This window comes from Aspergillus sydowii (assembly GCF_001890705.1).
Source record: "Aspergillus sydowii CBS 593.65 unplaced genomic scaffold ASPSYscaffold_9, whole genome shotgun sequence".
NCBI classification, from domain to species: domain Eukaryota; kingdom Fungi; phylum Ascomycota; class Eurotiomycetes; order Eurotiales; family Aspergillaceae; genus Aspergillus; species Aspergillus sydowii.
This window is the reverse complement of record NW_024467867.1, coordinates 812,259-840,056: the sequence shown is the minus strand read 5'-3', so window position 1 is coordinate 840,056 and position 27,798 is coordinate 812,259. Positions and strand designations below refer to the sequence as shown.

The following is a 27,798-nucleotide window of genomic DNA, read 5'->3' as shown; positions in this document are numbered from 1 at the left end:
AGGAAGTAACGACTGTATCCATGGACGGGCGGTCTATCGCACTTGCCTTTTTATGTTTTTACTTCGATCGTGCCTTCCTATCCAGATCTGACACTCAATGCATTACGGGAAGGTACGACCCGGTGTGGACAGTATTCGATTGGAAGGAGCCAGAATCATCAGGGATGGTCTGAATACAAAGTTTAGATAACTAAACATTCTCCAGCTCAACTCTCTCTTCATCCTTGCCATCCCCCAACTTCGCCTGGTAATTAGCATACACGTCCCTGTTGATCCCTGTGCACTCATATTGCTTAAACCTCCATGCCGGGAGACCAGCAGCAAATAGCTCGTCGACATCTTCCAAACTGCGTCCCTTCAACTCAGGCATGAAGAACCATACCCAGATAGCACCGACTGCGGCGCATCCTCCCCATACGTAGCCGAGTCTGGCGCCGAGGTTCGCACCAGGTGTTGAGAGGAGGTACGGCGTTGAGTAGACGACGCCGAAGCCGACGACGACGTTCCATGCTGTCTGTTGTTCCACCAGCAGTATGTCAGCTACCTAGACTTGGAGGGGCCATTGTTAAAGACGTACCGATATAGCCATTGTTTTTTCACGCAGGGTGGCTGTTCCAACTTCCGCGGCTGTGATGTATGCTGCTGGACCCAGGGTGGCGTGCAGGATGGCGGCATAGAGAATGAAAGAGGCTACCATGCCGTTTGTTTCGGATGTAGATCGACTTGGCTCTGCTCCCAGTCCACCGATCAGACATAGGAAGAGGGCCTGGCCCCAGCAGCCGTGGAAGGTGAGGTCGCGGCGGCCGAAGACGTCGAACATGTACATTCCGATGACTGCGGTGACAACGGAGACGGCGTTGTTGATAGCCTGTTTATGGATGAGTCTTTACCATACTTCACGAGAGAAATGGTTCTCTTACAGCGTATGCGAATGCCTTGTCACCTAGTCCAACTTGTTTGTAGAACGTTGGGCCATAAGAGCTACTAAAGGTGACGCCTGTCAGCTGCTGCAAGGACATGATCACCAGTGCGATGAAAGTGCGGCGTCGATTGGACACGTTGAAAAGAGCTTTCCAAGGTGCTTTCTCTTGCATATTGTCGGAATTCTCCAGAGCAACAATCTCCAGCTCACAATGGCCGTCTTCAGCCTGTTGTTTAGGTCGAAACATCTTCAGGGCTTTCAGGGCATCGGATCGCCGGTTCTTTGAGATTAACCAACGCGGAGAGTCTGATAATATTAGCCGCTTATAACTCGGAATAAGCATAATGAGGTACCTGGAGTAAAGTAAAGCCCAGTCAGGATGATTAGAGCTGGGACCATCTGTATGCCTGTTGCAACCGTCCATCCAGCATCAGTGTCGAGTTTGGACAGTCCCTCGTTCACGACACCGGCAATAAGTGATCCAAATGTCAGGAACAGCTGAATAGATCCCACACAGAATCCTCTTAGCGGTGCTGGACAGATTTCCGACTCGTAGGTTGGTACGACCTATGCTCGGGTGTTAGGGCTTTCCTTGATAAGAGCTCACAGTTGACTTACATTCTCTACCAAGCCGACTGCACCGTAGATGAGCATCCGGCCGACGATGAATTGCGCCGGCGTATGGCTTGTTACTTGGACTAGGAAGTGTCAGCATCACTTCCCTGCTCATGGTTTGGCGTGTTGGAACTTACTGACTGTTCCTACCACCTGAACACAACACGTTATGGCCATGGACAGACGATGACCCCATCTCTCAATCATCGGTCCAACAGTGACAGCTCCCAGAAACTTTCCAATCATTGGCAAACTATATTCACGTTAGAGACGTGCATCCCCAGTCCGCCAGGGCCCAAAGGCTACTCTACCTGTTCATCATCGAGACAATATAGGTGGGGATTGCATAATTCTCCTTCTCCTCGCTCCATTTTCCAAACTTCCGCAGAAACGGCCCAAATGTCTGGACACCACCAAATGATGCCCCGTCACTAAATTGAAATTATTGAGTCAGGAATATCCACGCTATCTCCACAGATCGGACAGGACGTACTAGCCTTCGGAGAGAACCCCGTCAGTACAAAACCCCATCCTCATTGAAACCACACAAGCTCACTCACCAAAGAAGATGCTTCCCATTGAATAGAGAATACAGATCAGTATCAAAGGCACGGTGCAATCTGCCCAGGCCTCTTTGGGAACATATAGTTTTCCTCCTCCTGCCATCTTGCCGGTTGAATGACTGCTTGAGCAAAGTCAATGGAGACGACAATTTGCAAAAGGATGAACAGGGATATGATGTGGAAAAACCAAACAGCCGTCTTTAAATAAAAATCCACCGGGTCAGTTCTCATTTCATTTCTCGCTTCTCCGCGATTCATGGAATTTACTCCAACTTTCGGGGTGGTCTGCAGATTTGTTTAGTGTCCCCACGGGGTCTCTCCGGCCTCAGCTTCTATCCTGGCTGCTGGTTGCTGATTATCTTCAAAGTCCGTCTGTCGAAGTCTAACGGCTAAACAGGGGTAAACGCTCAATCCTTTTTTTTGTATACTTTCAGGATTCAGTAGCACGTTCTCAACAGTCAGCTCCGAGCCCTTCCCTTGCCCCTGCAGATATACAAACAGGCTGCGGACAGGACAAGTCAAGCGCAAGAACTACATACATCTCACATATATTATAAGCATACCCCCATGACTATATTATACTATCGCTAACATTATAAAGACATTTCATAGTAGTCTTTCTGAAGCAGTTCCCATTTCCGGGATTGGGGCTACGCTACCCGTGGAGCCCTAACCCCCCGCGTTGGAGTAACTGACTCTGCAAATTAGCCACGCAGACTGTCCATCCTTCCTGGGGCTAAAACCATCCCTCTGGCAAGATATTCCTGAGCCCTTTGGGAATTTTGCCCTCCCAAACCCGAGTCGTCGCTTTTCCGGTCGGCTAAGCCATCATCCAACCCACAGTCTGGGGTAAGCGTATTTCTAGTGTATGTCAAGTTTTCCCCCGCTAATACCTCCGAATGTGGTCTCTCCAGGATCGGGGACACTCTCATATAGAGAAAACATCGATATTTGGGATATTCCAAGGATGACCATGTTTGATATCGCCGTATATGGCTCGACGTCGGGGGCCGTGGCTGCAGCTATCCAAGCTGCACGGCTGGGACGAAGGACCGTCCTAATATCTCCAGATGAGCACATTGGTGAGTCATTGCTCTTAACTTTTCTTATCATTGTAATTAATGCGTTGATCAGGAGGAATCCAGATAGAAGGTCTGGGCTCAACAGATATCGACAACCAGGTTGAGTTCCAAAACAGCACGGCGGTTGGCGGCCTTGCGCTAGAACTGCATCGGCGACTCAGTAAACACTATGGACGGACGGAGCAGCTTGAAGATGTTCTATCTAGGCGGCTCAAGGTCCCTGAGGTGTGGAAGTTTGAGTCGTCCGTGTTGGAGAGAATCATTTCCGACTGGCTTGCAGAGTATCCTTCGCTAGTTATCATCAATGTGAGTCCCTTAATCACTCCTGTGGCTTAACTGATCTGACTTAAATATAGAAGGCATCGCTTATTGAGCATCCTTCTGCTGTTACAAAGGACGGCTCTGCAGTCACTTCAGTACAGTTGACAAATGGACAAACTATCAGTGCTCAAGTAGGTTGAACCCATGTGTTCCGCTTGGGCCCATTCTAATATCTCTATAGTACTTCATCGAAGCCACCTACGAAGGAGATCTTCTTGCTGCTGCGGGGATTACCACTACCATAGGCCGCGAATCCTCCAGCCAGTACAACGAGAGTCTCGCCGGAGTTCGAGATGACACGCGGTACACCCAGTTCGACGTCCCAGTCGACCCCTACCGTATCCACGGTGATCCATCCAGTGGGACCCTCTACGGCATCTCTCCCGAGCCTTTCGGTGAACCTGGGAGCGGAGACCAGCATCTCCAGGCCTATTCCTACCGGCTCCCTCTAACAGACGACGAGAGTAATAGACATCCCCTGCAGAAGCCTGAAGGATACGATGAGTCCCAGTACGAACTTCACCGTCGATACATCCAGGCTGGTGGGAAATTATACACCCCCCGTTTTCGGGGTATCCCAAACCGGAAGACAGACCTGATCGGATCTGAAGCCGTACTCGCTACAGACTTGCTGGGAATGAACGACGACTGGCCGACTGCGAATAGAGCTAGAAGACAAGAGATCCTAGAGGAAACCGCGCGGTTTACGAAAGGACTTATGTGGTTCTTTGCCAACGACGAAGCTGTCCCCGTAGGTCAATCATCCTCCTCAATCCCAGCCCTAATCAACCACTTAACCATTAACTAACCACACAGTCCTCCATCCGAAACGAATGGTCCAAGTTCGGCTACTGCCTCGACGAATTCCCAGATAACAACCACTTCCCACGCCGGCTGTATGTCCGCGACGCCCGTCGCCTTGTCTCCGACTACATCATCACCCAACATACAGCCTCCGAGCACGACGGCGAGGAACCAGACCCCTACCCCGTCGCCGTCGCATACTGGCCCACAGATACACACTGCGCGCGACGAGTCGTTCGAAATGGCCTAGCCCACAACGAGGGCTTCGTGTTCAAGGAGAAGCACGAGTGGAGGCCGTTTGGGATTTCATATCGTGCTCTTGTTCCGAAGGCCGGGGAGGCTGTGAATGTGCTTACGGCGACTTGTCCGAGTTCAAGCCATGTCGGTTACGGTATGTTTATGTTTTCATCCATCCACACTTCTTCTTCTTCTCATCCTTAAATCTGGAATTATAAGCAGTAAAACGTGCTGACATGATTTGGTTCGTGTTTCTGTTTGATAACAGGCGCTGCCCGCATTGAACACCAATTCTATGCGCTTGGTCAGGCATGTGCGAGTGCTTGCGATATTGCGTTGAATATGATGGTGTCTGGGGAGTCAAATCTGGTTAAAGTGCAAGATGTTCCATATGCAGTTCTGAGGGAGAGACTTCTTGAACAAGGCGCTGTGCTTGATGCTTCGCTGGTTGGGAAGCCGGATTTTAGTCTTTACATGGATAGGTAAGATCAAATATTTGTACTGGAAATACGGAATTGGATGAGTGCCTTATTCATCTTGTTTTATAGGCATGTTACAAATGATAGACAACCAGGTACCATAGATTATCTCTAGATTATATAGAAATGAACGATTGGCTATTGACGACTTTTCAGTCCTCATGCTACCATCCAGGAACCCAGAGTTAAATAGGCAAGCGACAGGAAAGCTAATCCTGGGATCTCAAAGTAAATAATGACGGTTATAGCGATATTCGTCCATAATTGTGGTGGCCCATACATATATGACGTCAGAGAACCCAAATATATTTAGAGGCGCAGAACGAAACAGATCTCATCTACCAACGAACACTGCCAATATGAGCTGCACAGTAAGTTCAAACAAACCCAGTTTCTAAAAGCCGATCTTAACATTAATAGAACACAGAATACTCAACAGAAGCCCCATTAAACCGGGAACCGCCGGTTAAGGAGCTCGTATCAAAGTATGTATACACCAGATATATCTGAGTACAACCAACGCATATTTTCAACACCAAAATGTCCGCGGCAGATTCTAACCCCTTGAATAGATTCATAACACCCAGCTCAATATCCTACGATCGAAATCATGGCCCTGTCCCGCATCTATCCGCCGACACCCATACCGTCCAAATCGACGGGCTCGTCGCGAACCCCATCCGTCTAAGCATCCATCAACTCGCGACGGAGTTTCCGCAGCACGAGGTCTGGTGTGCGCTAGAATGCGCTGGGAACAGGCGACATACAATGCGCACGATGCTCAAGGAAGTCGAGGGGATCGACTGGGGTGATGCGGCGGTTATGAACTGCAGATGGAAGGGGCCGAGGCTTAGGGATGTATTACATCGTGCGGGTGTGCGTCCGGGCCAGGCACAATCTGGAGCTGAGACTGAAACTGGGACTACCTTGCATGTTGCGTTCTCGTCGTATCAGGTCCCATGTCAGAATGATAAATGGTTTGGAGGGAGCGTTGAGTTAGAGAGAGGGTTGAGTGAAGATGCAGATGTGGTTTTGGCGCTGGAGGTTTGTCTCACCAACTCCCGTTATGGGTATACTTGTACTTTACCTATATTGCGTGGATATCACGACCGGGCTGACAGGAATATGATAGATGAATGGCTCACCGCTGCAGCCAAACCATGGATACCCTGTTCGTGTGGTACTCCCCGGAATCGCGGGCGCGAGATGGGTTAAATGGCTTGACAGGATCACAGTCCAGGATGAGGAATCGACAAACTTCTACCAGCGTCGTGACTACAAGGTGCTTCCAGAGGAGGCAGTGGATCGGGACACGGCGGAACCGTTCTGGGATCGGACGCCTGCGATGTCCGAAGTGTCGATTAACTCTGTTGTTGGTGTACCCGAGGCTGGTGAGACGGTTTATCGTTCTGAGGCGGGGAAGCTGGAGGTTAAGGGGTATGCTGTCCCTCAGGGATCGAGTGGGCCTGTGACGAGGGTGCAGGTTTCCGGCGATGGGGGAAGAACGTGGGTGGACGCGCAGATCGGGCAGTCGGATCCAGATAATTTACTTGGAAACGGCGCGAGGAAGTGGTGTTGGGTTTTGTGGAGGGCGGAGGTTGAGATTGAGGCGGGAGCTGGGAGGGAGATTGTGAGTCGAGCGGTTGATGCTGGGGGAAACCAGCAAACAGAACACACGCAGTGGAATTTAAGAGGAGTTGGGTATAGCGGATATGGGAGAGTGCGGAATCTGACTGTTCGATAGTCAGAATCCTGTTTTTAGTGTGGCATGTATATAATTCCGAGCATTGCACATTGGTTTATAATAGGACAGCATAGTATTTACAGTAGCGGTGATCATGGAAGAACAATGTATTTCTCCAAGTGCTTGGGGATTGCGCTCCTCAAGCCCTTGGTCTCAAGCCACTTGTTGGAGAACAGCCTGTCTGCGTATCGGTAGGCACCGTCGGCAAGAATGGTCACCACTGTGCTGCCCTTACCAAGCTTTTCGGCCACTTCCTTCGCCGCGACAACGTTGAGAGCCGAGCTAGCACCGAGGTAAAGTCCCTCTTCATCGAGGCAGCGGTAAATCATCTCAATGGACTTCTCGTCGCCGATGTTCACAGATCCGTCCAAGGTGCCGACATCAGGCTGGAGGTTGTCCGTGATGCGACCCTGACCAATGCCCTCAGTAATACTGCTGCCGGAGCGCTCGGTCAACTTTCCACCGCTCTGAATGTAACTGTGAAGGACACTGCCGGGAGGATCCGCGAGGAAAGACTTCACGCGGTTGTTGCTAACCTGCTTGAGGTAGTAGGTAATTCCGGCAAGGGTACCACCCGTGCCAGTCGAGCAGGTGAACGCATCAAGGTTTCCCCCAGTCTGCGCCCAGATCTCTGGACCGGTGGTCTCGATGTGCGCTCGGCGGTTTGCGGTGTTATCGAACTGATTGGTCCACACAGCATTGTCCAGCGACTCGGCGTGTCTCCGCGCCTTGTGGTTGTAGTTCTCTGGGTTGTCGAAAGCGACTGCTGGAACCGGGTACACCTCGGCACCGAGGAGACGCAGAAGGTCAATCTTGCCTTGCGATTGTGTGTTGGGCATGTAGATGACCAGCTTGTAGCCCTTAGACCGGCAGACGTGCGCGAGACCAATTCCGGTATTCCCTGCTGTTCCCTCCACGACTGTACCGCCGGGCTTCAGAAGACCCCTCTCCTCCGCATCCTTGACGACGAACAGCGCAGCCCGGTCCTTGACACTGCCTCCGGGGTTCTGAAACTCGGCTTTACCGAGGATGTTGCAACCGGTCTCATCGGAGAGTCGCTTAAGGCGGATAAGGGGGGTATTCCCAATGGCTTGAGGGAAATTGTTAGTTCAGCGGAATCTCAGTCTATCCGGAGTGCTTCCGCTCACCTTCGGTAAGTCCGTTAACGACCCCTTGAGCCTTGGATACTCGGACGCCGTAGGATTCGACAGCCGCGCTGCGCAGGGCAGTCGTCGCAAATCGTCGGACACTTTGCCTGAACATCCTGTCAATGCCAATGGTGCTATTCCAATTGACAGGGCGGAGGAAGAATGGCGTTTGCGGATTGATATCCAATGGACGCCCGATTTCGGCATTAGTAATTGAATACCACGTGACCGATGGCGTGCTAGCTGCCAGAGCTCAAGGCACCTTGATTTCGGCGAAGGGATAGCCAAGGAACGGTCTCTTCGGGCATTGTTGCGCAATCCAGTATGTATCTATCGTATTATTTATGGACGACTGAAGGATCCCCGCTGTAATAAAGGGCCAAGCATCCGGAGTTGGTTGAAGATCACGTGCTGCCCTAACCCTTATCTGGACTGCCAGTTTGGGGTGTTTGTTTATCCTCCGCCCCGTGACTCTCAGCAACGAGATCATAACAAGCATTGCGACAGACAACCGACGAACGCCTTCGACCTTCGCGCCAAACGCCGGAATATATTGAAACAGCGGTGATATACGAATGCAACTTTATTAGGATGTTTTTTGTTTCATTCCTGGCCACCGATAACTGATAACCACCTCCTTACCGCTGTCATTACCCCTCGATCAAGATGCCTAGTCGAGTTTCCGCCCGTTCGACATCCACAGCGCGCAAAAGCTCTGCCACGGCATCAAGCGGTCGCGCTGGCTCTGCGACACCATCATTCGCCGTTCCTGAAGAACCTGCACTGCCTGAGACTGCCCCGAATCTCCGCCGAGATGTGTGTGCGATTTTCGCAGATGCTCAGCGCTCGACAGCAGGTCATCGCAAACTCGTCGTCCGGTTGAGGAAAATCCAAGAGGCTTGTTGTGGCATATCGCAGAAAAACTCAAAAAGGGATGGCAAAAACACTGAAGCTCCCGAAGAACGATTGATCCCAGGCGAAGAAACAATACCCGAGAAGGAATTCAACGTTGAAGTTGGCCGCTGCGTGCTGCGAATTTTACCAATCAAGAAGACAGAGCCCGTTGGCGATCGTATTCTACGCTTCCTTGGGAACTTCCTTACTCATGCTTCAGAGAAAGATGCCGAAATTTTCGGGTCCGAGGAGGAAGAGGATGAGAATACGCACGAGAGGCCGACTGCCCATTTGACAACCAGCCTTGTTTCCCTTATAGTGCCTCTATTGTCCGCCAAAGATAAAATCGTTCGCTTCCGTACCACACAGGTTATTGCGCATGTTGTCAATTCGCTTGACACAGTGGACGATGAATTATACCACACCCTTCGACAGGGCCTCCTAAAACGGATTCGCGACAAAGAGCCCTCGGTCAGAGTACAGGCAGTAACGGGTCTTGCTCGCTTAGCCGGAAACGAAGAAGACGATGATGAGAACGACGATACCAACGCTGCTCTCGTGGAGAAGCTTGTTGATATAATGCAAAACGACACCGGAGCGGAGGTTCGGCGAACATTGCTTCTTAACCTGCCGCTAGTTCAAGCCACCCTCCCATACCTTCTCGAACGTGCCCGAGACCTCGACGCGCCTACGCGACGGGCATTGTATTCTCGCCTTCTTCCTACACTAGGTGATTTCCGACACTTGTCACTGTCAATGAGAGAAAAGTTACTTAGATGGGGCCTGCGTGATCGGGACGAAAGTGTGAGAAAGGCTGCAGGAAAGCTGTTCCATGACCGCTGGGTCGAGGATTGTGCTGGAACGAACAACGACCCAGAGAGAGTTGGACAGCGCTCCGAACCCAATATTACCGCTCTCCTGGAACTTCTGGAGCGTGTTGATGTAATAAACACTGGAATGGAATCTGGAATAGCGCATGAGGCTATGCGCAGCTTTTGGGAAGGGCGAGCAGACTATCGAGAAGCGGTTCTGTTTGACGAAGCCTACTGGGAATCAATGACAGCCGAATCCGCCTTCCTTCTACGCTCGTTTAATGATTTCTGCCGAGTCGAAAACGAGGGTAAATATGATAGCCTTGCCGACGAGAAGATTCCAGTCGTTACTGCTCTCGCAATGTACCTCCATAAATACATGACCGAGCTCCTACAGCGCAAGAAACTTACCAAAGACGCCACTGATGTGAACGACGACGAAACTGTTGAAATCGAATTCATCGTTGAGCAATTGTTGCATATCGCCATGACTCTGGATTATAGTGATGAGGTCGGGCGAAGGAAGATGTTTTCTCTACTTCGCGAGGCTCTCGCTGTGCCAGAGCTCCCCCAGGAATCCACGAAGCTCACCGTGGAGACGCTGAGATGCGTTTGCGGTCCCGATGCCGCCGCTGAAAGTGAATTCTGCAGTGTGGTATTGGAAGCCATTGCTGAAGTCCACGACACCATCATCACTGAAGATAGCTTTGTTTCTGCAAAGTCTGAAATCAGCGATGATACCAGCAGCCGCCACCGCTCTGAAACGCCAATGAGCGAAGATGAGAAGCCATTTAACAAGGAGGAGGCCAAGGCCAAGGTTCTCAAGGAAATTGTGGTTAACATGAAGTGTCTGCACATTGCTCTCTGCATGCTGCAGAACGTTGAAGGCAACCTTCAGGCCAACATGAACCTGGTCACTATGTTGAACAACTTGGTTGTGCCTGCTGTCCGGAGTCACGAGGCTCCAATCCGTGAACGTGGCCTTGAATGTCTTGGGCTCTGTTGCTTGCTTGATAAGGTTGGTGTTGCTCTCAGCTAAAGGTAGTCCTTTGCTAATAACTGTTAGACTCTTGCCGAAGAGAACATGACGCTATTCATTCACTGTTACAGCAAGGGCCATGAGCCTCTTCAAGTAACTGCTATCCAGACCCTTTGCGACATGTTGACCAGCCATCCGTCTCTGCTGGCCCCTGTAACTCAGGCCGACAAGGAGACTGTCGCCCCGCCGGCGTTCCAGAAACCATTACTCAAGGTGTTTGCTAGAGCACTCAAACCAAGCTCACCGAGCAGCGTACAGACAGCTGCCGCCGCGGCTCTTTCGAAGATTATGCTTACCAATGTATTTACGCCTTCCACACCCAATATCCCTCCGGCCATCCAAGAGTTCAACCAGAACGCCATCGAGACCCTACTACAATCCCTCGTCGTGTCCTTTTTCCACCCTCGGACCCGTGACAACCCCGCGCTGAGGCAGTCTCTGGCCTATTTTTTCCCTGTGTACTGCCACTCCCGGCCAGAAAATACTCAGCATATGCGTAAAATTACCGTTCCTGTTATCCGAACCGTCCTGAACTCGGCTGAAGAATACTACTCCCTCGAAGCCGAGGAAGACAGTGATGGCGAAATTGACGAGTCTGTTGGTGAAAAAGAGCTGAAGGCACTGATGACCGGAGTTATCGGTATGCTCTCGGAGTGGACCGATGAGCGCAGAGTTGTCGGACTAGGCGGCGAAAGGGTTCTTGCTGGAGGCCCTGCAAGCTCTAATGCTTGTGGGTTTATCCATCTCGAATTGATCAAGGATATTCTGGAGCGGGTCCTTGGGGTCAGCTCCAGCACCAATCGTTGCTCCAAGGAGGAAAAGAAGCTCCTGTTCTCGCTCATGAGCAAGCTCTATATCGCCCCACCAACAGCACCGTCTCGGTCAGCTTCTCAAAATCCCGAGAACGATGACCCGTTCCGCTCCAGTGTTCGAAGCTCCCAGGGCGAACTCAACCCGGAAAAACTTGCTCTCGCACAGGAAGTGAAGGAGCTCCTCGACCAGACCATTGAAGAAGGCATGGCGGCAGATGCTGCAGGGCGCAATGCTCTCGTCAAAGTCAAGAACGTAGTTCTCAAACTGCTGGCGGCTCCCACGAGACCTGCCAGTGCACGAGGCCGCGAAAGCAGCGTCGACTCTGAGAGTGATATGGCTAGTGTCAAGTCGCGAAGCGTTCGGGGGTCCGTCGAACCTGGTCTTTCGAGGCGCGGTGTATCGGTGGAGCCGAGTATCATGGAAGAGGACGAGAATAATGAAGATAGCCGGATGACGGTTATCAAGGAAGAAGAGCCAACAGAGATGGAAGAATGATTTTCGTACTTATGATTCCCTGTTGTCTCGTTTTCGGCGTTGGCTGCTTAGCAAGGGTGGTTGGGATTGCGATGTAACTATTTCATTTTTGGTTATGAGTGTAGATGACTGGTTCGGGTGCTTTACTTGGTGCTCTGTATATGCTTATGACGATTAATATGCATGCTGTCATGTTCTCAAGTTGACTCCCTGAATGGCCCAGGTCTTGGCGGGGTTATTCCAGCCCTGCAGTGCCCGACAGTTGACAGCTTCCACATGTCGCTAGCGCTTGCCTAAGGCTGCAATTCGTATCTGGCCTTGCAGGCCGCCCATCACACATCGGGTCATTCAACAATGAATTGCGGCGGTATATAATTGAATTGCGATAGCGGCTTGGGTAGATTATTGCCCTCGTCTTCAAGTCACCGAATTGGCCAACGGTCCCGATTACACGAGTCAAATTCAGCGGGCTTAATATGCGGGAAAGGCCGCATGAGGTGGAGACTTTTACCACTCGGATGTGAGGCTTCCGTTTTTAATTTCTCATCTCCAATTGTCGCCCTGCGAACGCTGGGAAATAGTAATGCTCCACGGGTCAAGATTCAAGACATGGGGGAGCAGTTCTTTAGACAGTAGTATTTGGCTCCGGCGGCGATCAGTCCAGGACAAGTGGTGTGATTGAGGCTCGGAAGCGGACGCTGAGGCCGCTGGGACACCGGAGATACCAGTAAGATACATCCGCCAGCGTCTCGAGTACCTTTGTAACTCTTGCGCTTCACAGCCCACTGGTGACTTGCGCCTGGCAATATTAGCCGGGCCCAGCTCTGGCCATTATGCGATTGATTAGAGTGAAGGCCAATGCCAACTTGGGTGCTCTCAAACCGCGTAACGCTGTTTTCCCAGTTCTCGAATGTAAGCGTCTCGGCAACAACGTGGATGCGGATGGAGGCACATTGTAGAATCCAATGAAGACGCAGCTGGGCTCTCATCGATGACATTGATTTCGTAGCTATAATTGCCATGCTAATAGCCGCCATCACTAATCCTCACGGCGATCCACGTTGTGACCTGGTTCCTTCCCCTCAACCTCGAGGGCCCGAGACTTTTCTTTTAATCTCGACGCTCCACCAAAACTGCACTGGTCCAGCTTGACTGGGCGACTTTCTTTTTCTTCCCCATCCTTTTCCCTCGCCCACTCCTCCCTCCTCCCTCCCTCCTCTTCCCTTCGCTGTATGTTTTTTTTTTGTTTCTTGATTCACGGCTCTTCTTCCCCCCGGTCGTGAATCCGTGTCTTCTGCTCCGACTCGCAGAGGCACGATTTTTCTCCCTCTCCTTCCGCCCTCCATCCCCCCTGCTGCTCTGGCATCCAGAGCCAGCGTCGAGATCCTGAGCGATGGCTGCCGTATCAGCTCCCACTCCCAAGCTGGACCGCTTCATCGTCGTCCATGTTGCAACTACCTGTGATGAGCATGGCGTCTACGTCACCAAGGACTCTGCAGAGGTGATTGAGTTGGGGTGGATCTTGTTGGATACCAAAACCTGTGAGGAGGTACGCAGCGATTCTTCGTGCATCAGATCAACCCCTCCTTTCTGTCGTGTTTCTTGCAAGCTATGCCTGAAATCTGACCGACCTACATTCCGCAATTTTATCATTTACGTAGCCGCTAACGAGGGGTTTTTGGTTTCTTAGCTGCACCGGGAGAGTGTCCTTGTCAAGCCCGTCAACACTCCGATCACGCCGCTTTGCAGTAAGTACAACCCACGCGCCGCCATTCTCAGTCCTGTCAACAATCAAGCCTCTTCCTTTTGTCACCCTTCTCATTGTATACCGGCTTGGTCCTACAATGGCTGACAGTCCTGGAAAGCGAGCCTGACGACGCTGACCTGGGAGCACGTCCGCTCAACAGGCAGCTTCCGCGATGCTATCAGCCGATTTGACGCCTTCGCCCAAGAACACCTCCTGAGCAAGAAACTTGAATTTGCCTTTGTGACCTTGGATTCTTGGGATCTTCGTGTTCAGCTACCTCGGGAGGCTCGAGACAAGGCCGTTGTCCTTCCCCCGTACCTCCAACACTCCCGGACATTCGATCTTCGCACCGAGTACCAAAGATGGCAAACTCACCACCCCGAGTCCCTCCCCTTCGGTCCTAGTTCGCTTTCGAATATCTGTGCTGCCCTCGAGGTCGAGCCCGTTCAGTCGTCTGCACCGATCAAGCATAACCTTCCATTCCACCTGCAAGCCCTGGCTCCCGCCTCTCCACGTCGGGCCATGGACGAAGCTGTGACACTTGCTCGAGTCCTGCGTGGATTGATTCGGAAATCCCAGCCCGCCCATGAGCATCCAGAGATCCTTACTCGACCGATGGATGCCCGGGCGGATGTTCGTGCTTTTTTGGCCGAACGTAGCAAAGTCCTTCACCTGAGTGGTCTGCCCCACGATACGACGCAGTCGGAGTTGGAGAGCTGGTTTACTCAGTTTGGCGGTCGCCCGATCGCCTTCTGGACTTTACGTACCCCGGACCAGCACAAGCCCACTGGCACTGGGTTTGCAGTCTTCTCATCTCATGAAGAGGTAATGTGCCATTCTTTATATTTGCATCTCACTTGTGAATCTAACACTTGAATCTGACAGGCCGCCGAAAGCCTCTGCATGAATGGACGTGCCCTGAATGAGAAGGCCATCGAGGTGTCGCCGTCATCCAGCCGTGTTCTCGACCGAGCGGCAGAGATTCTCACCCCCTTCCCACCGTCCAAGAACAGGCCTCGACCGGGCGACTGGACTTGCCCCTCTTGTGGATTCTCCAACTTCCAGCGCCGTACTGCTTGCTTCCGCTGCTCGTTCCCTGCCATGGCAGCTAACCCAGACCCAATGGGATACGGATATGGATATGGTCCGCCTTCCATGATGCCGCCTCACGTCGGCGGCCACGGCCATGGAATGGGACACTCTCGAGGAGGCAATGGTGGAGTTGTTCCCTTCCGTGCGGGCGACTGGAAATGTGGCTCGGAGGGATGTGGCTATCATAACTTCGCCAAGAACATCAACTGCCTGCGCTGTGGTGCTCCTAGATCTGGAGCAGCTGTTGTTGCTGATTCTGCGTTTCCCTCTCCAATGGACCCACCGTCGAACTTTGGCCACAGCTCCATGAGCAGCACCCCAGCTCCTGGTCCGTTTGCTTCCACTGGTGCCGGATTTGGCGGGTTCAATCAGCCGTTTGGAGGACCCCCTAATACCTATGGGTTGCCCTCTGGTCTGGGCAGCGCGCCGGGTGCCTATCCTCCTATGGGACAAATGACGCCAGGCTATGGTTCTACGAATACGTCCCATGCTGCTGCGTCATTCGCCAATCCCGCAACACAAGCAGCTTTCACCGGGGCCGATCATGCGTCATCGACCAGTGCTTCAAATGGAAACTTCTACGGGAACGATGGCTCCAACGACCCGTTCGCCTTTCTGTCTTCAGGCCTGGGTGGCTTGACGGTCTCGGATGATGCCCACTCTCGCCGAAATGGCGCTGGTGCTAGCAAGTCCCCTGCATAAGCGATCAATCTCCAAATTGATTGGCAGACCATGCTTTATATCGGAATAAATTCCGCAAATCTGCGATTTTTTGTTTATCTTGTTTATTTGTCGATACGGAGATGCTGGTACGCCGGTACACGCTTATTGATGCGTGTTTGTATTCGGGATTTCTGCAGTTCTGGTGCATCAGGTTGGGAGGAGCAGGCAGGTAGCGTGTCATCATTTTGCCTCATTTGATCCCTGTTTTTTTCTATCCTCGTTTCTGCGATGTGTCTCAACTTCATTTGACTGTTTTCGGTATGTGCTTGGTCTTGTGTTTTGAGAGCGATGTTCCAAGGTATAGACGATAGTCCCGGCAGGTGGGTGCTGGTGGCTATCCCTCGATTCTCCGGTTTGGCGCGATCATCGCTGTTTTGGCTCTCTTCGGTCGACATGAGATTTACCTGTCCATCTCAAGCTTGAGGTCAGGTCCCTCGAGACTCAGGAACTTTATTATATTACAACGCGCCCTGTCGCGGGGGTCAACCTCAAGCATGGCATTGCATTCTAGATATTGGTTTTGTTTTTGCTTTTCCAACTCATCTCTGCGCTCTTCGGCAACAGGACTTTTTGGAGAATTACGGTATTGATCACGGATGGGATACATCGGAAAGGATTGCTGGGGGTGTTGGGGTATTCCTTTTGATCCAACAATGACAGATTCGGGACATGCGCTGCACACGGATCGGGAATTGTGAGTACAGCAAAGGTTGCTTTGGTTGTTTATAATTTTGACTTGTTATATTTGTATCTCTTCCTCTTTTTTTGTCTTTGTATGTTGTTTGTCATTGCAGAAAAAGTCAGTGCGTGGGTCGAATGCCATGCTATACCTATTATTTGAGCGAACATCATGTACAGCATCATCAAAGGCTATTTTGGCTCCAAGCTGGTCTAATAAGTAGTTGGGAGACTGTTTTACAAGGACATGGTGCCTTGACTTCGCACGGCCTTGATGTTAACGGGCCGCAGAGGCGCGGTCCAATTTCCTTGTCAAGCCCCCGAGTATGTCCACGGAATTTTAACCACGTAGTCGCCATAATAGTGAGTAGGTATCATGCACTGGAACAAGGAGGTGCTGTAGACATTGAAAGGTTGACTGTCGAATGTAGAGGTGGGACTGGGCTGACCAGTTAGCCGCGCGCTTGGCATTTGAGCTCTGAGGCAACCGCGGGCCTCGCGTTCACCTCCATCTGTCATCGCTCAAGCTGGACTTCTCATTCCCAGCATCTCACGCCCTCCTTGCACGAATTGCATCCTTTTTGCGTCACTCTGAGTTTCTTTAATTTGTGTCCTTTATTACCCAGCACCGTCACGATTCTTAGAGAAACTCACCGCTCATCATGTCCGGATACGACCGAGCTCTTTCAGGTAAGATAGCTTGCTTCTTTTGTGACTGCTTGCTTGATGTGAAGCGTCTAGGCTAACGGAATTCTATAGTGTTCAGGTAGGATGCAATGCTTCTTTGGCTTGCTATACAGCTAGCTGACCGTTCTTCAGCCCCGACGGGCACGTCTTCCAGGTGGAATATGCTATGGAAGCTGTCAAGAGAGGTTAGTTTGAGGCTATTCCCGCAGTACACTGTACATGGAGCAGGAACTAATGCGAAGCTTTGTTTTCAATCTGCAGGAACATGTGCTGTCGGTGTAAAAGGAAAGGATGTCGTTGTGCTAGGGTGCGAGAAACGCTCCGCTCTGAAACTCCAAGATACCCGCATCACACCTTCGAAAATCGCCGTCCTTGACAACCACGCCGTCCTCGCCTTCGCTGGTTTAAATGCCGATGCTCGAATCCTTATTGACAAAGCTCGGTTAGAAGCTCAGTCGCACCGCTTGACTGTCGAAGACCCCGTTAGCATCGAATACATCACCAAATACATTGCCAGTGTGCAGCAGAAATACACGCAGAGTGGAGGTGTCCGACCCTTCGGTATCAGTACCCTCGTTGTTGGTTTCGACCCGAATGATCAGATGCCGAGACTATACCAAACGGAGCCATCGGGTATCTATTCTGCCTGGTACGTCATACCTGGACTTATCAGTGGCAGATTTTCAAACGAGTTGTATCTGACTTGATGGTGTTATAGGAAAGCGAATGCCATTGGCCGTTCCAGCAAGACTGTCCGCGAGTTCCTCGAACGCAACCACCAGGATGATATGGATCAAGAGCAGACGATTCAACTCGCGATCAAGTCATTGCTTGAGGTCGTGCAGACTGGTGCCAAGAATATTGAAGTTGCCATCATGCTACCTGGTAAAACAATCCAGATGCTGCCGGATGACCAGATCGAGTCTTATGTGAAGAGCATAGAGACGGAGAAGCAGGAGGAGGCAGCGAAGAAGAAGACGGGCCGCGGTGGCACTACTACGGCAGCTATCCTGACACGGTCCGGTGGTGGAGAGTCCAGCGAGACCCGGGAGTAGGTTGATGCAGTGATGTGATTTAGAAAGGATTATGTGGGCTACTTTAACCTAAGGCCGAGGTTTTAATCTTTCAATGTCTGAAGATCCGTGTAGAAACGAAACGTCTATGAGCATGGTGTCCCTTCTCACTTTATATTGGATATCTAATTCGCTCTCGCGGATATATTGAAGTATCACAGGCAAGAATAGCGCATGAAAGGTCGTAAATTATCGTAATGCATGTGGCGCGTCTCTATCCTAGACGATCCGCAGCATCTTTGGCGGTGAAAATGGACCGTTCTTGATCCCCGCGCACACGCTCATCCTTGAGCATTCTAGACTCCGTCAGCATATCTTCAATACCAGTAGCGGGCATANCATACCTAGCGTCTTTCCGCACATCCTCGCCCTCCAGTTGTAATGTCGGTTTCGGGGTTACGGCCTCGAGGACAAAGTGGTTATCGCAATGGGGGCAGTACTCGTCACTGAAATACCATGCGTTAGAACCTTAACTTCCCAGGATCCTGGACAACCTTAATCACGCGAACGTACCTCTCTTCAAACTCCTCTGCATCCTTCCGGAAACACTTCTTGCATTTTTTGCAGGCAAATGTCTAACCCAATCTCAGCGATTAGTTCTACCAACGCACGGGCATTATCGAGTGTTGGGCCAGGGGGTGCGGTACCATGTCGTTTGATTTTTGGAGGGGGTGAGATTCTGATTCAAGGTGGCATTCGGCGCAGTCGAACCATTTGCGGCCTGCAGGAGAAAACGATCGGTTGAGTTTCTGGATAGTGTAATAGCATGGATAGCAGAGGTATACGCACAGCATTGGGAGCGAATGGCCACTTGGGCGTTGAGAATGTGTTTACTGGAGCTGAGTTAGCAGCAGTGGAAGTAGCTCCGGTGGTTCTGAAGGGCACATACCACATAGTTCGAGGATAGAGTTATTTCTAAATAGGAACCAAGGCTGTCGCGGGAGCAATGGAGGGGAACGAGTCTGGAGTCTGGATAAGTTATGCGGTTCTTCAGGCGGAAGCTAAAAATAATCCAATCCACGCGACTCACCCTGCATGGGTCTCGCTCAACCCAATAGTCTCCAATAATCAGATGGACGGTGCGGATGATGGACACAGCTGCCTGGCCCTTGTTGTTTCGTTCTCAACTGCTTGGAATTGAGATACTGTACCGGTGTTGTTCTTTACTCCTTTTTCTCCTCCGGTTCGCGTGCTGTCTTGTCTCCCCCACTCCGCTTCCTGCCACTTCTTTGATCCCCCTCCACCTATCTACGTACACCTCCCTCTAAGCCTCGTTTCATCTTCACCCAAGCTTCCTTCCTTTCGACTGCTCTATCTAACCCCTTCTCCTTTTCTGCCTGTCTCTCTCCTTTTACTTCTTTTCTTCCGATCCTTTCGCGCCGTCTCCTTACTTCCGACCGGGCCCAAACAAACACTGGTCAGACGCACCAGGCACAAATCCCCCGATCATCTGCGCCTCTAGCCGGCTCCTATCTGCATTGGATACTAGTTGATATCGGGTGGAATACTAAACTTACCGTGATCGAAGGCCTATGGTCCCTTTTCCCGACCCATCCTTGTACCGGATTCGACGTCATGGAGGGAAACGGCAAGGGCAAAGACGCTACGGATAGCGCCCCAATTGTACGTCATCTCCCAACGGTATACGAGGTCCAAACACTAACCTAAGCGGATATCTAGAGACCCGTCTCGTCTCTTCTTTCCCATTTCGAGAATCTCGCATCACATCGCCGCTCCCCGTCGGCGGCCCCAAATGGTTCGACCGAGTCCTATCTCAAAACACCCGAGCTAGGCGACGACGTCCGCTCATCATCTCGAGCTTCCCTCGACCTTCCTCGGCCGGCGTCACCTTGGGCTTCGGGGGGCAATTTAACAAATGGTCAAAGGAGTGATTCGGCGCACCCGGCTCCAAGACGCAATGGCGGATCTCCTGGCATCTCGCCTGGGAGGCGACAGAGCAGGCCGATGTCAATGGTCTTCCATTCGTCACCACAGCTAGCACCAAGTTTGAAGGTAGATTCTCCTCAATCTCCGCCGCGCGGGTTTGGTTCACCTGGAGACCGTGGGGACGATTTCCGCTCCTCCCGCAGTCCCGCGAATGCGTCGCGGGAATCCCTACACCTTTCGTCTGGGAAGGTGTCGTCCAGCCGGCCGACCACGCCTGTCAATGCACCGCCAGTCCCACCAGAGCGCAAATCTGGGCTCTCCCCAGGACTATCATCGTCGGTCGGGTCAAATGGCGCAAGTCCTCCACCTCCTGTCAATCGGCCAGCGAAACCTAAGATCCCCGCGAAGCCTGCCACCCTATCATTCCAGGACTCGAACGCATCACTTACTCCGCGCGCACCACAAGCACCTCCACCAGAACATATCTCACCCTTCAGCACTCCACCGAGCAGCCCTGAGAAGCCGTCTCCTAGTCGTCCAACCGTTTCGAGGTCAATTCAACCTCCAATCCAGCCGCCAACCCAACCTCCAACCCAACCTCCGCGCCCATCTTCCCGACAGTCACCGCCCCCATCGGCTGTCGACATCCCAACACGACGTTCTATGGAGAGGTCACCCGCGCCTCTGCCACCGTCTACACGGGATCCGAGGGCATCGTCAGCCTCGCGGCGCTCCCCGGCTCCTGAACTGCCATGGCAGTCAAAGCCGCTGACGGTACAGATCCCTAAAGGTCCTTCTGTACAACCTTCATCGTTGTCCAGTGCACCGCTGCCTGTGCGACTACAACAAAGGAGCGACAGCCCTCAAGACCGACCAGGTCTTCCGCCACGACACCCGTCAGTAGCGCGGAGGAGCGGTAGGTCTCCATCGAGGCAACCTCCGCCTCTCGAAAGTCCTGCACCTTCTCGGCCTATTCAGAGAGTGGACACGATTCCGACACCGCAGATTCAACGCCAGCCGTCAATCTCTCGAGAAACGAAGCTCGCTCCTCCACCACCTACTCGCTCTGCCCCGAGTGATGATCGGCCGATTCCTGAGGAAGCCCCATTGCGGACTGACTATCCGGATGCTTCAAACACGAACAGGCGGCCGCCAATTTTAAAATCGGGACCCAAGGAGATCAATACACGGTATGATACACGGCTGATGGACGTGTGTGGAAAACACGTCTGCACAACCGGATATATCACACGTGTCTGGGATCTTACGACTGGTGAGCAGATGATGAGTTTAAGCCATGGTGAGACCGTCAAAAGTTTGTCGCTAGCATTCAAGCCGGGAATTGGTCTCGAGGATGAGGGTCAAAAGATTTGGATAGGCACGAACTCCGGCGAGCTTCATGAGATCGACGTTCATACGGGCTCGGTTGTGGCTTCACGATCTTACCCGTCACGCCGAGAGGTGATCAAGATCTTACGGCACAAAAAAGAAATTTGGACCATCGATGACGAAGGCAGGTTGTTAGTGTGGCCGCCAGATGAATCAGGTGTTCCAAATCTACAGTATAGCTACCACAATCCTTACGACAGGGTTGCGAAGGGGCACAGCTTTTCCATGGTCGTAGGTGACACTCTTTGGCTGGCAACAGGAAAAGAAGTACATGTGTACCGGCCAGATGCCCGTGACGATACTTCGTTTAGGGTTCTCAAAAAGCCTTTGGGATCGCACCACACAGGAGAAGTTACTTCCGGCGCCTATAGTAGCCAAGGTGACGGTCGAGTGTATCTCGGCCATGCGGATGGCAAAGTCACAGTCTACTCCGCCAGCAATTATGCGTGTTTGAATGTCGTGAGCGTCAGTGTATACAAAATCAACTGCCTGGGACTCGTGGGCGACAACCTCTGGGCTGCCTATAAAACAGGCATGATTTATGTTTATGATACGACTACCAACCCGTGGACGGTTTTGAAAGACTGGCGCGCGCACGATAGCCCCGTATCCGGCTTCTTACTCGATACTAGCAGTGTGTGGACGATGAACCGACTGCAAGTGACTTCACTGGGAACGGACAATTGCATTCGCCTTTGGGATGGAATGCTCGAGGACGATTGGCTAGGTGAGTTTATTTGATTTTTTGGGGGGTTTTATGCACGGGCTAACCGCGATATAGAATCACAAATGCAGAAAAGAGATGTGGAGTTCTGTACCTTCCGTGAAGCCAAGGCTGTCATTGTGACCTGGAATGCAGGTGCTTCGACACCAGGAAGTGTGCGCACGTCTACGTTCATTCAGGATGCAATCCATCCAGAGGACCCGCCTGAGATTCTTGTTTTTGGCTTCCAAGAATTGGTAGATCTGGAAAACAAGAAAATCACAGCCAGTACGTTTCCAAACCTTGAGTTTGAAATTGGAGCATGGTTACTAACTAGTCGCAGAGAGCCTGCTTATGGGAAGTAAGAAGAAGGAAAGTGGTGAGAAGGAGCATATGAGTCGCCAATACCGAGTCTGGATGGAGCATTTGACGCGCTGTATCAATGATTGCATGCCGCTGGATGAGTCTTACGTGCTCCTACACAGTGCGAACTTGATTGGTCTCTTTACATGTATATTTGTCAAACATAAAGAGCGCGCCAAGATCAAGGATGTCAGTGCCGCTGAGGTAAAACGGGGTATGGGTGGATTGCACGGGAATAAGGTAGGCCTCGTCACTCAAATTAATGTGGGAACTGGAAAGCTAATTCTGCAGGGTGCTCTTGTTTTCCGCTTCGTTCTTGACGACAGTTCGCTCTGTTTTGTGAATTGCCATTTGGCAGCCGGACAGACGCAAACCACGAACCGCAATAATGATATCGCCGCTATTCTCGAAGCTGAATCTCTGCCTATGGAAAACAGTATGACGTCGCGTATGGATCACTTTGTGAGTGGTGGTGATGGGTCGATGATCATGGACCACGAGATTTGTATTCTCAACGGCGACCTCAACTACCGCATTGATTCTGTCCCGCGGCATGTGATTATCGAGGACATCCGAAACAACAATCTTCCCAAACTCCTGGAGCGGGATCAGCTCCTTGCGTCAAGGCGTAAAAATCCAGGGTTCCGGCTGAGGGCATTCCAAGAGGCCCCAATTACATTTGCCCCGACCTACAAATACGACGTTGGAACAGATGATTATGACTCCAGTGACAAAAAGCGATCTCCTGCTTGGTGTGACCGGGTTCTATACAGGGGTATCGGCCGAGTCAAACAGCTCGAGTACCGACGTCACGAGGTTCGAGCGTCTGATCATCGACCAGTGAGCGCCAGCTTCAAATTCCGCATCAAGACGGTGCACCCTGATCAACGCGAAGCCTTGTGGGCAACCTGCCAGAAAGAGTTCCAAGATGAAAAACGGAGACTTGCATCTGAGGCCAGGTGAGTATTGATACCACAGATAGTTCAAGGAGTTTCAAACAACTAATTTGCCCACAGCATTGAGTATCTTATAAGCATCCTCGGAACCGACCCTAAACAGGCGCGGGCTCTCATTCTAGGCAAGCAAGGCTGAAGTCCGGTCTCTATATGACGTGATTTTGCACGTTCTGCTTTACTACATCCTTTGTTACTAGAGGTTGGGCGGTGCCTAATTGGAGGCACGAAGAAAAGAACCGCCATATGCTCGCAGGGGTACCCTGCACGACTAATGACTCACGATAGACATGACGATAGAGCTGCCTGTGAAGAGAGGCAAAGTCATAATTAAATAATATGGTGTATAGTACAGGCTAGCCTTAGGTAGCATAATGTGCATAACAGTTGAGCGATTAAATGGAAAGAACAGTTGCCGATGGGCTCCTTCCTCCTTTGGAAACTAGGTATACTTACACGCCAGGCCCGTTCAAGTTTCCGAGGATCACGCCCAGCTTGCTATCTACATCATTGTTCTCGTCTTTTCTCATCGCAGCTAGATTCTCCCGCGATCTCGCATCCAACGCCATGTCTTCAATCCAGGGACTTACCGATGAGATTACAGAAAGGCAGCGCCGGCGAGCACGACGTTTGGCGCAGCGCGAGACTCTGGTTTGGATGAGCGGATCTATCACTACACGCAGAAGAGTACTTACGAAATCTCTTTTACGGTGAGCCTACTTCATGCAGACCTTCGAAGCATGCCCAGCTAAACCTATCACCATATTGACAGCCTTCTTGCCGACCCCGACTTCTCCGGGTTCAGCGACATGACTATCATATGTCGGGACATTAAATTCCAATGTCATAAAGCTATTGTGTGTTCTCAATCGACTACTATCAGGAATTCTTACAAAGAGGCTGCTATGGATGCGGTATATATCCCCGCCCTATAATTTAATTAAGTCGTTCATGGTTAAGGCAGGCTAAATGCTGGGATTTTCTCTAGAATTCCTGCGTCGTTAAGATAAAATGCCATCCGCTCGTTTTCCGTATGGCCTTTGACTATTTATACACATGCGACTATTCTTTTTACCTAGACTGGGGCTTTCCGACTCGATTCACTGCCGAAGGGCAGACGGTGCCCAGTGACCCCTGTGGTATGGAGCGTGCTCTTATGGTCATGAAGATACAAAATCTCACTATATTTCAGATCGGTTAGATTGTTGCGAGCTGTCCCTCCACCTCCAAGTGCATATTTTGGCGCAATGTCTCGGTATTCAACCATTGATTTATCTATCAGCGTACAAGATTGTCCGAGTTCTATCGAGAGCGTCTTTCCCGACTGTGTTCCCACGATTTGTGCGCGAGGTTTACAAGACATTCCCCAGGAGAAATTTCCTTGTGAAAAGACTGGTCGTCGACCATGCGGTAAAGGTGATTTACCAACGTCGAGCCCGTAATCACTTCGATGAGCGGTTTCCAATGTTTTTATTTGGGGAGCTCGAGGAGTTCAAGTTGGATTTGGCTGCGAGCAGAACTGATTTCCCAGGCCCTTTATATAAATATTCTGATTCCGGCCGCATAGCCAGTCAGCTATGGTCTTGTTGACTCGGACAGGCTAATTAGATAGTTGCATACTCAGGCCTTTGACTTTTCCCACAGAACAGACAACCATGGCTAAGAGATGTGTTTTGAAACTCGACGTATTGTTTAGACTTTGCTAGCTTCAACGCTACTTGTTTCCGTATAAAAAGGCTTAAGAGGTATCAATGCCCTTCTACCATTAGTTCATAATCTGGTTGTAACATGCACCGAACAATGGGAAACAAATATATTCATGCATACGACATTCAAAGGCCGTTGGCGATATGGAAAACCAGCCCATCCATCACCATAACCATCTTCATCAACCCATAACCGGAAAGAAATAATCAAACAAGCAATGCAAGCAACCCAAGGTCAAAACCAGACAAAAAAAAAAAAGGCTTTACCGCCACAAATCACCTCTGCTATCCCTCTTAAACCCGCCACTGCTCTTCGGCCGTCCATCCTCAACCGGAACAGCCAAGTAGCCACCAAACCCATTACCCACAAGCACACTCTTCCTCGCATCCCCACCCCATCGTTGACTCAGCGACGCATCATGGAAGCTGACGGGCCTCGTCACGCTATCCCGTCGACCCCGCGTCGAACTCCCCAATGGCTCGTACGGGGTGAAATTCCACTCCAGCTCGTCCAGACCCTTGCTGTAGACGTTTAAAGGTCGAGCCAAGCCACCGCCCATGAATTGGGGACCTGATTCGCCGCCGCCGAATAGGCGCGGGGGAGGGGCGATAAGGAGGGCTTCGGGGAAGTCTGCGTCGCGGACGTAGAGATCCCGGAGGGCGGGGAGCGAATTGGACATTAGGGTTGAGATTAGGTACGTGTAGTAGCCGGCGGCCTTTGGGAGGACGCCGTAGGAGCCTGGGTCGGAGGTGATTTCGTAGTGGAGAAGTTGGAGGGAGCGGGAGGCCAGTGGGGGGATCTTCTCCGGGGGGAAGGAGCGGGCTATTTCTTGGGTGGTTAGGAGGGCTGTCAGGTTGGGTGCGGCGGCGAGGATTGCATGGAGGGTTGCTGGAGGAACGCCTGTTGATGAAAGGGTTAGGGATTGGAGGTTGTTGCGGGGTTTTGGGTGACCGAGGAAGGAGAGTAGGCCTTTTATTGTGATGCTGGGTGTGTTGCGGAGGGTGAGGCGTCGGATAGCAGGGAAGGGAGGGAGGGTTTGGTCGGTGGTTGTAGAGAAGATGGAGTCGTCGAGATACGGGGTGTTGTCGATGGTGAGGTCGCGGAGGTAAGGGAAGGAGGCGAGGGAGAGGCGGAGGGTGGATGGTTCAATTTGGAGGTTAGACAGTTCTAGGACCTCGAGGTTTGTCCAGAGGCCTGAACCTGGGAGTTGGGCAAAGGAGCCCTCTGCGCCGCTGCGATAGGTCATACGCCGGAGATCTGGGCAGCGGGCCATGACTTCTTGTTTGAGGGTTAGGCAGGATGGGTCATCGCTGTAGAAGCCGGACGGGAGGTCGACGTAGCGGAGATTGGGCAGGACGGAGATGGTTCGAGCAATCTCGGCTTTGTTCGCCTCGCGGGTCATGTATGGCATGCGTAGAGATAGGACCTGGTTTCCTAGATCGCGCGAGAGTCGAACTGTGCGCATGAAGAGGGAGAGGCGCACTTGCGGGGGGTCGATGGGGTCGGCATTGCGGTCGAAGCGTGAACGGCGCTTTCGCTTGGCCGCTAGTATCTCTTCCAATTCGCAGTAGTGGACTGCGTCGATGCGGACATGGGAGTATCTACAGTGGTTAGTGGGGTGTTATATAGAGACGGTTTTCGAAAACGTACAGCAAAGACCGGACAACACTGTACCAGCGTCTGCAGACCAGAGCGCAGTGCGCAAGGTCACGCATGTCACAAAGCATGCAGCCATCTTCTGTCATTGACTCCTCGGAGGTATCGTAGGAACTGTCGGCGGCATGGGGGCAGACGAAGGACAGGATGCGCGCAAGCACGGGGTTTGGGAGCTGCTTGAAGAGATATACAGCGTTGGCGGGCAAAGGAGGAGGGTCGCTGTGCATGCGGAGGTGCTGCTCATAACTGACAGCGTTCCCCGCACGACTTTGGCTCTTGGAGCGCCGGCGAAGTCGGCTCAATAATCCCATCCTGACGGAGAGAAAGACGGCATGAGCAGGGGATCGGTGCAGCTAGAAGACAAAGAGGGCGATGCGATGAGACAAGCTGTCAGAAATAAATGAGGAAGATGGAGGCGGGGGTGCCAACTAAGCGAAGGCGATCTACAGCAGCGCCGGCGTGTCGAATCTTATACTGGCGATGTCCCTGATTTAATAATCACAGGCGTTGTCGATCCATCATCCTATAATAATAATTGACTTTCCGGCGCCTTTTGGTCCGATCGTGTTGGTTGGCGTCCCCTCGGCCAAAGATTCCCCAGAAGCAACAGAACCAACAGATTGTCATTGGCTGCGGAGGCATATTTATAACCACGAATCACTTTGTCTCTCCAAGCATCAAGGCCAACAAAGCAGACCCAAACGAGAGGCGCACTGAGGCGCAATGTGCGCGGTGCCAAGCAGATAAAATGGGGTTCGTTGGATGGCTGCAGCCGGCCGTTTCATCTGGCGCTGGCCGTTTTATTTGGCGACCGTGATATTCATTACCGGTAATGTGGGAATCCTGAGGCTGAACTTGAGGCATCAACATTCTTGACGCACGTGTCCATCTATACCATGGTGCTCTTTGACCTCGGGCAGTCTGATGTAATTAGCTGTCTCAATTGGCAATCTGAGGCTATCCCGATGGCAATCTAGCAAAGTCCGCCATGACATCATCCTCCGGTCATTCTATCCCAGTCTTGTCATCTACAAACGAAGATTGACAAACAGAATGGCTGTTTCAGCAAGTCACTCACCCTGACTAAAATCAGCTCCTCATGCCGTATAACCGGGCTTCGTTGAACTCACTAAAGATCCTCAACACCCTCCTCCGCACTCCCTGCTGGACGCCCTACACAAGATCCCTGAGTT

The 27,798-nt window shown here is 51.6% G+C and overlaps 11 protein-coding genes across 11 annotated transcripts; 7 read left to right on the top strand and 4 right to left on the bottom strand.

Annotated features, from left to right (window-relative positions):
* Positions 1-190: 190 nt before the first annotated feature.
* On the bottom strand, positions 191-2,270 carry ASPSYDRAFT_1182194 (sugar porter family MFS transporter; the record flags this gene model as incomplete). Its single annotated transcript, XM_040840379.1, has 8 exons — positions 2,094-2,270; positions 1,849-1,968; positions 1,675-1,790; positions 1,541-1,620; positions 1,276-1,489; positions 921-1,228; positions 578-868; positions 191-514 (listed from the first exon to the last, which is right to left on the bottom strand). Exons 1-8 carry the CDS (start codon positions 2,201-2,203, stop codon positions 191-193), a joined length of 1,563 nt encoding a protein of 520 aa, XP_040700416.1. The 5' UTR covers positions 2,204-2,270.
* A 2,416-nt stretch (positions 2,271-4,686) lies between these two features.
* Positions 4,687-6,767, top strand: ASPSYDRAFT_59880 (putative sulfite oxidase; the record flags this gene model as incomplete). The annotated part of the gene is made up of 4 exons (XM_040849766.1): positions 4,687-4,698; positions 5,444-5,508; positions 5,596-6,067; positions 6,156-6,767. The coding sequence occupies 4 exons, from the start codon at positions 4,687-4,689 to the stop codon at positions 6,765-6,767; spliced, it is 1,161 nt and encodes a 386-aa protein (XP_040700415.1).
* A 92-nt stretch (positions 6,768-6,859) lies between these two features.
* ASPSYDRAFT_33681 (cysteine synthase A) lies at positions 6,860-8,030 on the bottom strand (the record flags this gene model as incomplete). Its single annotated transcript, XM_040845130.1, has 2 exons — positions 6,860-7,857; positions 7,916-8,030. The coding sequence occupies 2 exons, from the start codon at positions 8,028-8,030 to the stop codon at positions 6,860-6,862; spliced, it is 1,113 nt and encodes a 370-aa protein (XP_040700414.1).
* A 205-nt stretch (positions 8,031-8,235) lies between these two features.
* On the top strand, positions 8,236-10,773 carry ASPSYDRAFT_47898 (uncharacterized protein). Its single transcript, XM_040847529.1, has one exon. The coding sequence runs from the start codon at positions 8,582-8,584 to the stop codon at positions 10,658-10,660; it is 2,079 nt and encodes a 692-aa protein (XP_040700413.1). The 5' UTR covers positions 8,236-8,581; the 3' UTR covers positions 10,661-10,773.
* Positions 10,599-12,297, top strand: ASPSYDRAFT_1149090 (uncharacterized protein). The gene is made up of 2 exons (XM_040839981.1): positions 10,599-11,612; positions 12,020-12,297. The coding sequence occupies exons 1-2, from the start codon at positions 10,706-10,708 to the stop codon at positions 12,043-12,045; spliced, it is 933 nt and encodes a 310-aa protein (XP_040700412.1). The 5' UTR covers positions 10,599-10,705; the 3' UTR covers positions 12,046-12,297.
* A 1,043-nt stretch (positions 12,298-13,340) lies between these two features.
* ASPSYDRAFT_59877 (putative RNA binding protein (Arp)) lies at positions 13,341-15,488 on the top strand (the record flags this gene model as incomplete). Its single annotated transcript, XM_040849765.1, has 4 exons — positions 13,341-13,496; positions 13,638-13,695; positions 13,813-14,519; positions 14,580-15,488. 4 exons carry the CDS (start codon positions 13,341-13,343, stop codon positions 15,486-15,488), a joined length of 1,830 nt encoding a protein of 609 aa, XP_040700411.1.
* Positions 15,489-16,849: 1,361 nt separating this feature from the next.
* Positions 16,850-17,929, top strand: pre6 (proteasome core particle subunit alpha 4; the record flags this gene model as incomplete). The annotated part of the gene is made up of 5 exons (XM_040852563.1): positions 16,850-16,877; positions 16,947-16,953; positions 17,007-17,059; positions 17,136-17,523; positions 17,593-17,929. 5 exons carry the CDS (start codon positions 16,850-16,852, stop codon positions 17,927-17,929), a joined length of 813 nt encoding a protein of 270 aa, XP_040700410.1.
* Positions 17,930-18,161: 232 nt separating this feature from the next.
* Positions 18,162-18,779, bottom strand: ASPSYDRAFT_156260 (CHY zinc finger protein; the record flags this gene model as incomplete). Its single annotated transcript, XM_040842541.1, has 5 exons — positions 18,162-18,243; positions 18,292-18,393; positions 18,461-18,522; positions 18,595-18,668; positions 18,737-18,779. Coding segments are annotated over 5 exons (363 nt in total), but the record flags the coding sequence as incomplete, so codon positions are not given.
* Positions 18,780-19,522: 743 nt separating this feature from the next.
* Positions 19,523-23,381, top strand: ASPSYDRAFT_91858 (putative inositol polyphosphate phosphatase; the record flags this gene model as incomplete). Its single annotated transcript, XM_040852562.1, has 6 exons — positions 19,523-19,570; positions 19,628-21,950; positions 22,005-22,214; positions 22,270-22,529; positions 22,581-23,248; positions 23,306-23,381. 6 exons carry the CDS (start codon positions 19,523-19,525, stop codon positions 23,379-23,381), a joined length of 3,585 nt encoding a protein of 1,194 aa, XP_040700408.1.
* A 428-nt stretch (positions 23,382-23,809) lies between these two features.
* Positions 23,810-24,832, top strand: ASPSYDRAFT_59874 (BTB/POZ domain-containing protein; the record flags this gene model as incomplete). Its single annotated transcript, XM_040849764.1, has 4 exons — positions 23,810-23,952; positions 24,015-24,156; positions 24,231-24,381; positions 24,435-24,832. The coding sequence occupies 4 exons, from the start codon at positions 23,810-23,812 to the stop codon at positions 24,830-24,832; spliced, it is 834 nt and encodes a 277-aa protein (XP_040700407.1).
* A 379-nt stretch (positions 24,833-25,211) lies between these two features.
* Positions 25,212-26,916, bottom strand: ASPSYDRAFT_156226 (F-box domain protein; the record flags this gene model as incomplete). Its single annotated transcript, XM_040842537.1, has 2 exons — positions 25,212-26,550; positions 26,600-26,916. The coding sequence occupies 2 exons, from the start codon at positions 26,914-26,916 to the stop codon at positions 25,212-25,214; spliced, it is 1,656 nt and encodes a 551-aa protein (XP_040700406.1).
* Positions 26,917-27,798: the final 882 nt, after the last annotated feature.

What these genes read in the sequence shown, in the direction of transcription:
- ASPSYDRAFT_47898 (XM_040847529.1), top strand. Translation starts at nt 8,582, where the DNA reads ATGCCTAGTCGAGTTTCCGCCCGTTCGACATCCACAGCGCGCAAAAGC.
- ASPSYDRAFT_1149090 (XM_040839981.1), top strand. Translation starts at nt 10,706, where the DNA reads ATGACGCTATTCATTCACTGTTACAGCAAGGGCCATGAGCCTCTTCAA. An exon ending in AAGCTCCCAGGGCGAACTCA is followed by an intron (nt 11,613 to 12,019) that starts ACCCGGAAAAAC and finishes TTGGCTGCTTAG; the next exon opens with CAAGGGTGGTTGGGATTGCG.